The sequence below is a fragment of the Hypanus sabinus genome, chromosome 25 (genome assembly GCF_030144855.1).
Source record: "Hypanus sabinus isolate sHypSab1 chromosome 25, sHypSab1.hap1, whole genome shotgun sequence".
In the NCBI taxonomy this organism is placed as follows: Eukaryota; Metazoa; Chordata; class Chondrichthyes; order Myliobatiformes; family Dasyatidae; genus Hypanus; species Hypanus sabinus.
The window spans coordinates 15,833,818-15,847,271 of record NC_082730.1 but is presented as its reverse complement, the minus strand read 5'-3'; the positions used below and the strand labels follow the sequence as shown (position 1 = coordinate 15,847,271).

Genomic DNA, 13,454 nt, shown 5'->3' with positions numbered 1-13,454 from the left:
TATGGTTGAAATGACAATAAAAAGTGACTTGACTTGACTTGACTTGAGTGACTACCAGGGAAGCAGGGCCTTCAGCCCACTGAGTCCATACCGACTCATTTATACTAATCCCAATTTTCGCCCCACATTCTTATCAATTCCCCCCGATTGGAACTAATCACTTACGCACTGAGTAATTTCCAGTGGCCAGTTAACCCACCATGCTGTAATTCTTTGGGATGCAGGAGGAAAGCATTCCACACGGCGGCAGGGAGAGTGCACTGACTCAGGGTGGAACTGACAGAGCTGCTTTCTGTTCGGATGCATTGAATGTATCATTTTCAAAATTGGCAATAAGGATTAAACAGGATATTTCTTTCAGGAATAAGATTTGTTTAGCTTTCAGTAGACAAGTAAATTTCAAACCTGAAACAGCCCAATGGCCAGAAAAAAATCAGCATCTAATATAATGCATGTCAAGGTGACTATAACTTGTACTTCAACTGCATGGGATCAGTAAGACATAGAATCGGAATTAAGCCATTCGGCCTATCAAGTCTTTGCCACCATTTGATCATTGCTGCTTTATTTTCTCTCTCAGCTCCTTTCTCATTCCTTCTTCCTTTGACACCCTTACTGATCAAGAACCTATTAACCCCTGCTTTAACTGTACCCAATGACTTGACTCCACAGCTGCCTGTGGCAATGAATTTCACAGATTTGTAGATTCAGAAAGGTTCAAAGTACATTTATTATCCAAGTATGTATACAGAATATGTCTCTGAGGTTTGTCCGCCCACTGGCAACCACGGAACACCGTAGAACCATAGAACTAGAACACTACAGCGCAGTACAGGCCCTTTGTGGTGAACTATGTGCCTGTCGGGACACGCCCCTGCTGACTGCTCCTGTGGCTCCTCCCACAGGCCCCTGTATAAAGGAGACCTGCGGCCTGAAGATCGGCCTCAGTCTCCAGGACCTTGTATGATAGACACTCACTCCTGGTTCCTTCTTCCAGTCAATAAAAGCCGATATCTCGCCTTACGTCTCAGTGTGAGTTATTGATGGTGCATCAATTTTATTGACTGGAAGTTTTAAAACATGGAACCCGTTTTGCGTCCGGACCGGTTGGATTTGGACCCTCAAGACCCTGACGCAGCTCTCGCTTTTGAACACTGGCTTGCATGCTTCCAATCGTACTTGGCGGAGCTTCGTGCGACTGAACCCGCCGTTATGCACAGAATCCTACTCTCGAGGGTCTCCTCCAAAGTTTACTCCTTTATCCGGGACCTGCCGACCTACGAAGGGGCACTGGACGCCCTCAAACGACAGTACCTGCGGCCGGTGAACACCGTCTACGCAAGACATCGCTTAGCTACCCGGCAACAGCGGCCTGGCGAATCGTGCGCTGAGTTTCTCCGAGCACTACAGACACTCGTCCGACCTTGCGACTGCAAGACGCTCACGGCAGAACAGCATGCGGAGCTGCTGGTGCGAGACGCCTTTGTGACGGGACTGAGGTCAGTGTACATGCGCCAGCGGCTGCTGGAGAACTCGGATCTTACCTTAAGCTCGGCGATAGAGAAGGCCAACGCTCTAGAAGCTGCTTTGCATAACGCCGATGCTGTCCAGTCGCGCGATTCCCCGCCGGTTTCGTGGACGCCTCAGACCCCGCCACCGCCGGCTCCCGGGAGAGAATTCGCCAACGCCGCCGCCAGTCGCCATTCCACGAGCTCCCCGACCCAGACCACGGCTGTGGCCCGTAAGAAACTCGTGCTTTGTTATTTCTGTGGCCAAAAGAAACATCCTCGACGACGCTGTCCAGCGCGAGAAGCGACCTGCTCCAGCTGCGGAAAGCGGGGCCACTTCGCCAAGGTCTGTAAGTCTCAACCTCGAGCGGAGTGCAGCGCTGCGGGTGAAACGTGGGGGCCGCCATCTTGCATGCCGGGATGTGGGCGGCCATCTTTGTCGACGTCAGCACGCCCCGCCCCCGATCCTCGGATGCTGACCGGGTACCCCGGATGTGAGCGGCCATCTTTGTCGGCGTCAGCATGCCCCGCCCCCGACCCTCCGATGCTGACCGGGTACCCCGACGGCGATCCAACTCTGGCCACTGTGACTCTCGACCAAAGCGCCCCACACCAGCTTGCAAGATCCATGATGATAAGATTTTGCGGTGGAGGATAGAACTCTCCACCTACACCTATGATATCCTGTACCAGCCTGGCAGACTCAATGAGCCCCCTGATGCCCTATCCCGGGGAACATGTGCTAGCACACAGCTCGACCAGCTGTACGCCCTTCATGCACAACTTTGCCATCCGGGGGTCACCCGATTTTACCATTTTGTGAAAGCTCGGAACCTGCCATACTCCCTGGAGGACATCAGGACGATGACCAGGGACTGCCAAATTTGTGCCGAGTGCAAACCGCACTTCTACTGTCCTGACACGGCACAACTTGTCAAGGCCACCCGCCCTTTTGAACGCCTGAGTGTTGACTTTAAGGGCCCCCTTCCCTCCACTGACCGCAATGTCTATTTTCTCAGTGTTATTGACGAGTTCTCACGGTTCCCCTTTGCCATCCCCTGCCCCGACACCACTGCCACGTCCGTCATAAAAGCCCTGCGCCAGCTCTTCTCTCTGTTCGGGTATCCCTGCTATATCCACAGTGATAGAGGGTCCTCCTTTATGAGTGAGGAGCTGCGCCAGTACTTGCTAGCTAGGGGCATTGCTACCAGTCGGACCACGAGTTATAATCCCCGGGGTAATGGCCAGGTGGAGTGGGAGAATGCCACAGTGTGGAAGGCCACACTTTTAGCCCTTAAGTCCAAAGGGTTGCCGGTCTCTCGATGGCAGGAGGTCCTCCCTGAGGCACTGCACTCTATCCGCTCTCTGTTATGTACGTCCACCAATGCCACCCCTCACGAACGCCTATTCTCTTTTCCCAGGAAGTCTGTCACTGGGACCACCCTACCAGTTTGGCTGACGTCCCCGGGGCCAGTGCTGCTCCGGAAACATGTGAGGAGCAATAAATACTCCCCGCTGGTGGAGAGGGTTCACCTTCTCCATGCGAACCCCCAGTATGCTTACGTGGTCTTACCTGATGGGCGGGAGGACACGGTCTCCATCCGCGACCTGGCACCCGCAGGTGCAGCAGACCACTACCCTGAAGGCTCTCCGGTAACTGTGAACCCTGCACCAGAGGTGACACCGTACTCACCAGGCCCTACACAGACTCCTCACGACACTTGTATACCGGGCGTTTCGTACGCATTTATACCAGGCGCCTCGCACATGCATGAGGGATCACCGGCGCCTAGTGGGCAAGAACACGCGCAACCCCCGTCCCCTGTGCAATCGCCAATGTTGCCGGCACCTATGCGGTCACAGCCGGTGCTACGTAGATCGCAGCGACAGATTCGACCGCCTGATCGGCTTGACTTGTAAGAACCTTCGCTACATGAGGACTTTTTCAAACGAAGGGGGGGTGAATGTGGTGAACTATGTGCCTGTCGGGACACGCCCCTGCTGACTGCTCCTGTGGCTCCTCCCACAGGCCCCTGTATAAAGGAGACCTGCGGCCTGAAGATCGGCCTCAGTCTCCAGGACCTTGTATGATAGACACTCACTCCTGGTTCCTTCTTCCAGTCAATAAAAGCCGATATCTCGCCTACGTCTCAGTGTGAGTTATTGATGGTGCATCACCCTTCAGCCATCCATGTTGTGCTGACCCATATAATCCTTAACAAAAAATATAAACCCACACTACCCCATAAACCCTCCATTTTTCTTTCATCCATGTGCCTGTCCAAGAGGCTCTTAAATACCCCTAATGTTCTAGCCTCCACCACCATCCCTGACAAGTCATTCCAGGCACTCGCAACCGTCTGTGTAAAAAACTTACCCCTGATGTCTCCCCTAAACTTCCCTCCCTTAATTTTGTACATATGCCCTCTGGTGTTTGCTATTGGTGCCCTGGGGAACAGGTACTGACTATCCACCCTATCTATGCCTCTCATTATCTTGTAGAGCTCTATCAAGTCCCCTCTCATTCTTCTACGCTCCAAAGCGAAAAGTCCCAGCTCTGCTAACCTTGCTTCATATGACTTGTTCTCCAATCCAGGCAATATCCTGGTAAATCTCCTCTGCACCCTCTCCATAGCTTCCACATCCTTCCTATAATGAGGTGACCAGAACTGAACACAATACTCTAAGTGCGGTCTCATTGTGTTCAAGAAAACATCAAACACCCAACGCGCAAAGAAAGAACAACTTGCACGAACAGCAAAAAGCAAGCAAACAGCCCAAGTAGAATATGAAACATCAAACCAGGGGTCCAGTAGCATTCAGTTCAATGTTGCACTGCTAGCCCACCAGCCTCTGGCTTAAGAAATTCCTCCTTTAACACTACCCTTGAGCCTAGGACTGAATGTGCACTTTTTCGTTCCAGAAGAGAGGAAGGGATCTTCTCTGTTCTCATCTGTAGCTGCTGGGACAGACAAGCTGCTGAAAACCATACTGTCTCAAGCAAAACTGGGAAGAAAGGCCTTAATGAATTTTAACTGGTTGCACCAATGAGTGTACCAGCTCACTCCCATGGTTCAGTGGCACACTTGTATCAACCGGGTGGAGGCACTGCAGACACTGTCACACTTCGAGATGGATTGCCGGACAGGGCCAGTATGATAGGTGTTTGGGAAAGATGCTGCTGGATTGTAGAACAGTGGAATCTAAGCTGTGTGCAGTCAGTTGAGAGACGCTGAAGTTCAAGCAGGCATTTGATACTGTCCAGGCAAGAGAGACAGCAGTTAATCACGCAGCCGGATTTGCAAAGTAGTCCAGTGTAGGCCCACGGGGGCTTAGCTAAAGTTGAAGGAGATTAGTTTTATTTGTCACACGTACGTTGAAACTTACAGGGAGGTGTGTTGTTTGTGTCAGACGAACATTGTCCAAAGCCATGCCGGCTGATTGGCATTGCTTCTGGCCTCTGCAGAGCATATCCACAATTTACTAACCCCAATCCACACGCCTTTGTGGAAAGTGTGAGGAAACTGGAGCTATCAGAGGAAACTCATGCAGTTACGGGGGGGGGGGGGGGGGAACGACACACATTTAAATTCTGTACAGACAGCGGTAAGAATTGTGCTGTAAAGTGTTACACTAACCACTACTCTACTTCAGCATGTCCTGACTTTGCCGGATTCCTCCACGGGAATGGAATGAAGTGTGTGCTCAATCCTATGAAACCCAGTCTCTAGCCTTTTGCTAGAAAAGCAGTTCAGACCCAGAAAGATTTATTGAAAAAGACAGAAGAAAGTGAAGCTCAAACTTATTTTCACATGCTTTCTCCACCAAGGACACCCACACAATGACAGGAGGGACACCTGCTGAACTTTCAATGGGCAAAATGGAAATAAAACAGCAGGTAGAGCTACTGACCCCCAACTCCAGTGACTCAGATTTAGACCCAAGCTCTGTTCTCCCTGGAACCTTGTAGATTGCTCCCCAGATGTTCCAATTTTCTCGCACATCCCGGAGATGTGAGGGGTCATAGGTTAACCTGTCACTATAAACTGAGTAGTACATAGGATAGTGGAAGAGTTCCTGGGGAGGTTCATGGAAATATGTGGAGAACAAAAAGTGAGTGGTGTAGGATTATTATGCAGTACTGTGCAGAAGATGAGGTACATTATATACCTATGGGGCCTAAAATTTTGCAATGTAGTATATTTGTCAAAGTGGAGCAAAGGGTGAGTTGGTAAACCTGGCAGGAGCAAAGGGCGTTGGGAGTAGAACAGGGTGGGAGGGATGTGGAACAGGTGGCAGAGAAGGAGTGCCAGGGGTGAGTGTTGCACTGGTGCAGACACACTTTGAGCTGAGACACCAGGCAAAGTCATTTGATTCCAAACAATTGGTTTATTGATCATTACGGAATTTCTCTCTGGTGCTTCCCACTCCCTTCCCTCTTCCTTCCCTTTTTCCCAACCGTGGTTCCTCTCTCCCTGCCCTCTTCCCACTCTCAGTAAATAATAGAGATCCATATCAGAATCAGGTTTATCATCACTCACATATGTCACTTACATATTCCGTTTTTTGCCATAGGAATGCAATGCAATGCATAAAATCACTACAGTACCATGCAAGAGTCTTAGGCACTATAAATATATTTTTTTACACACAGGACTGTGAATGCGTGTTTGATGTCCAGTATAGACTTGTTGGGCTGGAGGATCTGTTTTTGAGCTGTGCAACTCTGCAATTCGTTAACACACTGCCAGGGCTCAGTGCTGGAGGGAACTCGGCAAGTCAGGCAGCATTTGTGGAAGGGAATACGCAGTCAACATTTCAGGCTGGTACCTTTCATCATGACCGGAAAGGAAAGGGGAAGTTGCCAGAGTAAGAAGGTGTGGGAAAAGGAAGGAGTACACACTGAAAACTGGCAAGAAAGTGGTGGGAAGGGAAGGAGTATAAGCTGGCTGCTGATAGGTGATACCATTGAAGGGGAAGATGTGAGTGTGGGGATGAAGAGGATGAAGTGAGAAGCTGGGAGGTGAAAGGTGGAAGGACTGAAGAAGGAGAAATCCTGTAGAGCCTGTGACTGCAGTTTTGAAGTAGCTCATCATGTACCTATGCATAATGACACTTGAGGAATCCATCTACTGAGGCACAGCACACTGATCCACTGGACTAGTCTTATCTGGATATAAGCGTTTGCCCGCAGTATCACTGGAATCCTTACTCTCCTGATCCAGATTTCAATGAGCCAGAGCTGACACTTCTCTGATTCCCAGAGAGTTAACAACCTGAAACGCTAACTCTGTTTCTCTCCCCACTGATGCTACCTGACCAACTGGGTATTTCCAGTACCTTCTGCTTTTATTTCTGATTTCCAGCATCTACAACATTTTGGGCTTCACTTGTAACCGTTTCAGTCAAGTTTATTGCCATTCAACCATACACGTGTATACAGTCAAATGAAACATTGTTCCTCTGGGACCAAGGAGAAAGGCACTGTACACACAGCTCACAGAGTTACAATGAAGTACAATACAGTTACAAAATAGTATTAGCACAAGTCCCTGCTGAGAGGCATGGCCTGAAGATTAATGGTGCATGGGAAGTTGACCTGGAGCCATGTTTCCATAAGAGTGAGCACACAGCAGTTTCTCATTTCACACCGAGTCAGTTGCAGATAAAGGTAATTTAATTTGTTTTCCAGGGAGAGAATGTTAGAGAACATTGATGGATAATGCCATAACATTAGTTGCATTCTAACTTTTCACTTTAATTTTCTTTTATAAATAAACCTTGTTTGTCTTGGAATAACTTTGGAACAGATGAAAGACAGCGGGGTACATATATATTCATACTTGCCTTTATAATTAATGCCAATCTAGCAGCATATGCCTGTTGAATGTTGCTTATTAAATTTTTTTTTTGATTTGAATGGGACCAATGCTAACTCACATTTGCTACAGTATTTCTCGAGTCTAGTGCTTGCGACTGAGTGTGGATTCGCACCCAACTGTGTTCAGTGATTTCAGGCTGCTCGATATCATCACACACCAAACGCACCTCATGTTGGAAGTGCTTGGATAGGTGACATTCCTAATTTGATTGGCATTTGTGTTTTCCAGGATGCTGGAAGACAGCTGTTTAATCTTGCAGATTCCATCGAGGAGGGAACTATGCCGAAGGAGCTGGTGGACATCATAAAGAAGCTGTGGGATGATGCCGGGATTCAGGCTTGCTTCGAGAGAGCGGCAGAGTATCAACTCAATGATTCCGCTTCCTAGTATGTTCAACCCACTCATTAATGCTAGGTTTGGTATTGCTAGCAGCCGCGTCATCGGATAAAAACAATAATTTCTCTACTTTTCTAGCTGGATTCAACCCTTTCTTTAAATGCTTATATCCATTAAAATAGCAAAGGCAGATATATTCACTTGGTAGCCACTTAATTATATATACCAGTACACCTGCTTGTTAATGCAAATATCTAATCAGCTAGTCGTGTGGTAGCAACTAAATGAATAAAAGCATACAGACATGGTCAAGAGGTTCAGCTGTTGTTCAGAACAAACATCAGAATGGAGAAGAAATGTGATCTGAGTGACTGACTGTGAAATGGTTGTTGGTGCCAGATGGGGTGGTTTGTGTACCTCAGAAACTGCTGCTCCCCTGAGATTTTTACACACTGCTGTCTCTACACTTTACAGCAAATGGTGCGACAAACAAAAAACAATCTGGTGAGTGCCAGTTCTACGGGTAAAAACGCCCTATCAATGAGAGAGGTCAGAGGAGAATGGCCAGACTGGTTCAAGTTGATAGTGAGGAAACAGTAACTCAAATAACAATGGTGTGCAGAAGAGCATTCCCTGAAAGTACAACATGTCAATCTTGACGTGGATGGCCACAGAAGCAGAAGACCATGAAAATACAAGCAAGAGGTACCTAATAAATGCCCACTGATGCGATACAATCTCCTATTTCATTTCACTCATCGTTTCTGGACTCTTTTTTAAATAAATGAATAGAAAGAGAACACTCCTTCCATGAATAACATTCTCTTCCCTGTTATGTTGATGCTTTGTACCTCATGTGATAACCAACAATTCATTTATGCTAACTTTTGAAAGTTACAAAGTCTTAGAGTCATCCGGCACAGACAAGCTCCTTTGGCCCTTTGTGTTCATACTGCCCATTTTACCTATCAACACTGATACCAGTTACCCGCGTTAGGTCCATAGCCCTCTGTGCCTTAATAATTCCAGTGCGTCTCTAAGTGCTTCTTAAACACTTTAGTAAATCTGTCTCCTCTAGTGCCTCTTCAAACAACACATGTGGGATTGAGTTTAGGAGCCGAGAGGTAATGTTGCATCTATATAGGACCCTGGTCAGATCCCACTTGGAGTACTGTGCTCAGTTCTGGTCGCCTTACTTTAGGAAGGATGTGGAAACCATAGAAAGGGTGCAGAGGAGTTTTACAAAGATGTTGCCTGGATTGGGGAGCATGCCTTATGAGAATAGGTTGAGTGAACTCGGCCTTTTCTTCTCAGAGCGACGGAAGATGAGAGGTGACCTGATAGAGGTGTATAAGATGATGAGAGGCATTGATTGTGTGGATAGTCAGAGGCTTTTTCCCAGGGCTGAAATGGCTAACATGAGAGGGCAGAGTTTTAAGAAGCTGGGGAGTAGGTAAGGAGGAGATGTCAGGGATAAAGTTTTTTAAGCAAAGAGTGGTGAGTGCTTGGAATGGGCTGCCAGTGACGGTGTTGGAGGAGGATATGATAGGACCTTTTAAGAGACTCCTGGATAGGTACATGGAGCTCAGAAACCTGGGTAACCCTAGGTAATTTCTAAGGTAAGGACATGTTCGGCGCAGCATCGTGGGCCAAAGGGCCTGTATTGTGCTGTAGGTTTTCTGTTTCTATTCCAGATTCCAACATCTGTGTGAAACAAGTTCCCTTCCAATCTGTTCTAAACCTCCTACATCTCAACTTAAAACCTGAGTCTTCTTTTTGCCACCCGCACTATGGGAAAAAAGGTATTTTCCATCTATCTTATCCACCCTCTCCTTAATTTAAACCTATCACTTTAGGAGCATTTCAAAGTAATAAATCTCCAGGAGAAGATGGTTTTCCACCTGAATTTTATAAAAAGTTTAAAGATTTATTAATTCCTCCTTTTATGGAGTTAATACATCAAGCGGAAAGAACGCATAAACTTCCAGAACCTTTTTCGACAGCTATTTTAATAGTATTGCCAAAAAATAAGAGATCTTTTAAAGCCAACATCATATAGACCTATTTCTTTGTTAAATACTGATTATAAAATAATAGCAAAAATCTTATCTAACAGACTATCTAAATACTTACCAAAATTAATACATATGGATCAAACAGGATTTATTAAAAATAGACAATCGACAGATAATGTAACTCAGTTATTTAGTATAATTCATTTGGCTCAAAAGAGGGAGGAAATGAGTGTGGTAGTTGCTTTAGATGCCGAAAAAGCATTTGATAGATTGGAATGGGATTTTTTATTTAAGGAATTGGAAAAATATGGATTAGGGGTATCTTTTATAAAATGGATCAAAACCTTAAGTATTAATCCCAAAGCTAAAGTAGTGACAAATGGTCAAATTTCAACACCATTTCAGTTAACGAGGTCAACTCGGCAAGTTTGTCCATTATCACCTGCTTTATTTGTATTGGCGATAGAACCATTAGCTGAACTAATTAGAATGGACCCAGATATTAAGAGTTTCAGAGTTAATCAGGAAGAATACAAGATTAACTTATTTGCTGATGATGTTCTGCTTTATTTAACAACATTGCACTCATTGCGTAAATTATCCTAAAGATTAGAAGAATATGGGAAAATATCAGGTTACAAAATAAATTGGGATAAAAGTGAAATTTTACCTCTTACTAAAGGAGATTATAGTCAATGTCGATTAATAACTCAATTTAGATGGCCGGCAAATGGTATAAAATATTTAGGTATAAGAGTCGATAATGATATAAAGAACTTATACAAATTAAATTACTTACCATTATTGAAAAAAATTCAAGAAGATCTTGATAAATGGATGATATTACCAATAACATTAGTAGGTAGAGTAAATACTGTAAAAATGAATATATTCCCTAGACTACAATACTTATTTCAATCACTACCAATACAATTACCCCAGAAGTTTTTTCAAGAGTTAAATAAATATGTGAGGAAGTTTCTTTGGAAAGGTAAGATGTCAAGAATATTGTTGGAAAAATTGACATGGAAATTTGACCTTGGAGGGTTACAACTTACAAACTTTAAAAATTATTATAAAACAAATCAACTTAGATTTATTGCATCTTTTTTTGAGAAAGATAAACCGGCATGGATTAGAATAGAACTAGATAAAATAGGAGAAAATATACCAGAAGATTTTATATATAAGTGGGAATCTAAATGGATATGGGAAAAGAAAGAATCTCCAATATTAAAACATTTGATTGATTTATGGAATAAGATGAATATTGATGATGAGATAAAGAAATCTTTATTAGCAAAGAGATCTTTAATTCAAAATAAACTTATTCCTTTTACAATGGATAACCAACCTTTATACAACTGGTTTCAAAGAGGGATTAGATATATAGGAGATTGTTTTGAAGGAGGTATATTAATGTCATTTGATCAATTAAAGAATAAATATAAAGTATCAAACAACACTTTATTGTTACTTCCAATTAAGGGCTTATTTAAGAGAAAAGTTAGGTCAAACAATGATATTGCCGAAATCTAGTGAAATAGAAACTTTAATTCAAAAAGGAAAACCTAAAAAATGTATTTCTTTTATGTCTAGCTTGATTCAAAAACAGGCAACTAAACAAGGAGTCCATAAGTCAAGACAAAAATGGGGAAGTAACTTGAATACTAAAATTGAAGAAACAAATTGGTCAAGACTATGTCATGATAGTATGACAAATACAATAAATGTCCGGTTAAGATTACAGCAATATAATTTTTTACATCAATTATATATTACACCACAAAAAATAAATAAATTAAATCCAAATTTATCCAATCAGTGTTTCCGATGTAAACAAGAAATTGGTACTTTTTTACATTCTACTTGGTCTTGTTCTAAAATTCAACCTTTTTGGACAAATTTAAGAGTTTTATTGGAACAAGTTATTGGAACACAACTTCCACAGAATCCAATATTTTTTTTACTAGGCAATATTGAAGGGATAAAATTGAAACCCAAATTGAATAAATATCAGAAAGAATTTATAAAAATTGCACTGGCAGTAGCCAAAAAGGCTATTGCAGTTACTTGGAAGTCGGATACATACTTAAGTATAGATCGTTAGAAGAATGAAATTTCCAGCTGTATTCCACGAAAAAATTACTTATAATTTAAGAGATAAATATGAAACATTTTTTAAAATTTGGCATCCTTATTTACAAAAGACAGGATTAAATATATAGGTGCTCTGAAGATAAAATAATTGGTTATTTGGGGAAATAAATAAATAAATATATATACTAAAGTTTTTACGAACTCCGTGGAGCATGTGGGGATCTTCCGATATCCAGGCACTCTTTCTTTCTTTCTTTTTTTTCTATAGTGATGTTAGGGTGGAGGGGCTAAGGGGAGGGGGGAAGGGTATTCTTTTTTTTCTTTCTGTAATCATCTGAAAACTTAATAAAAAAAAGTTTAAAAAAAATTTAAACCTATCACGTCACTCCTCAGGGTCCTCTGCTGCAAGGAGAACAAGAATGCGTGTGTATCCAGGACTTGCCCTCTTTTCATTACTACCAACAGAGAGAATGTACAGAAGCCTGAAGACGCACGCTCAATATTTCTTCTCCTCCACCAACAGATCTCTGAACAAATAATGACCCCATGAACCCTACCTCACCAGTTTTGCTCTTTCAGCTATACTTACTTAATTTATTCTTAACATTTCTTACTGTAATTTATAGTATTTTTATGCATTGCACTGTCCTGCTGCTGCAAAATAACTAATTTCACGACAGATGTCAATGATATTAAACCTTATGTTGATTCTGTCTAGTCTATCCACATAAACAGAAGGTTCCAATCCAGACATCATCCTGGTGACTCTTCTTTGCTCCCTCTCCAGGGCAATCACATCTTACCCCACAGTGCTTCACATACAAGCACAAAAAGCATGATCATGCACAGATGATAAGATTATTTTTACTCTCCTGTTAATCGAGCTCCCCTCTGCCAAACACCCACACGCTCACACATACAGTTTGCCTTTTAGCGACAGACATAAGCCCACGGCAGAAGTGGGGCAGATGGAGGCACTAAAGTGACTGGTGTTGTTTGGGCAATTCTTTTCAATTAGACCTTTCTCTTTACTGGCAAGAAGCAGAGAAGTTATTTGCCAGTTCTAATGACTTTCAGTGTTGAGTACAGCTTGGGGCATGAAAATCGACACTTCTGGTCATGCTGGTAATGAATGTAATTTATTGTACACTAATACAGCATAGCTAAACTATTGAAGTGATGGTGTGGGGCTGGGGAAGGATTTGCATAAAGCTGATTTAAGTGTGGAAATTATGTGATTTCCTTTTTATTTGAAGGAGCATTTTTAGTTGAGGTTGTATACAACATTGGTGAGGCCTAATTTTTAGGATTCAAAGTACATTCATTTTCAAAGAATGTATAAATGATACAACTTTGAGATTTGTCTGCTTATAGGTAGCCACAAAGCAAGAAACCCGAAAGAACCTAATTTTAAAAAAAGACCAACACCCAATACGCAGAGAAAGAGGAATAAAAACACAAATCATGCAGACAATAAAAGCAAGCAACAGCAACCCGGACCAGGTTGAGTCCAGAGCCTGGAGCAGCCTGAGTAGGCCCATGGCTTCAGTTTCAGCTCAGCACACAACAGGGCAAATCCCCGCGAAGCTCGCAAACACGGAGCACATGGTAGC

General features: G+C 43.5%; 1 protein-coding gene across 1 annotated transcript in view; it reads left to right on the top strand.

Annotated features, from left to right (window-relative positions):
• The window catches only part of LOC132381043 (guanine nucleotide-binding protein G(t) subunit alpha-2), a 62,442-nt gene that overhangs the window by 31,284 nt on the left and 17,704 nt on the right, over window positions 1-13,454 (top strand). Inside the window, exon 4 of the mRNA XM_059950157.1 lies at window positions 7,619-7,776. Coding sequence (XP_059806140.1) covers window positions 7,619-7,776 — 158 coding nt within the window. The remainder of the gene's footprint in view (window positions 1-7,618; window positions 7,777-13,454) is intronic.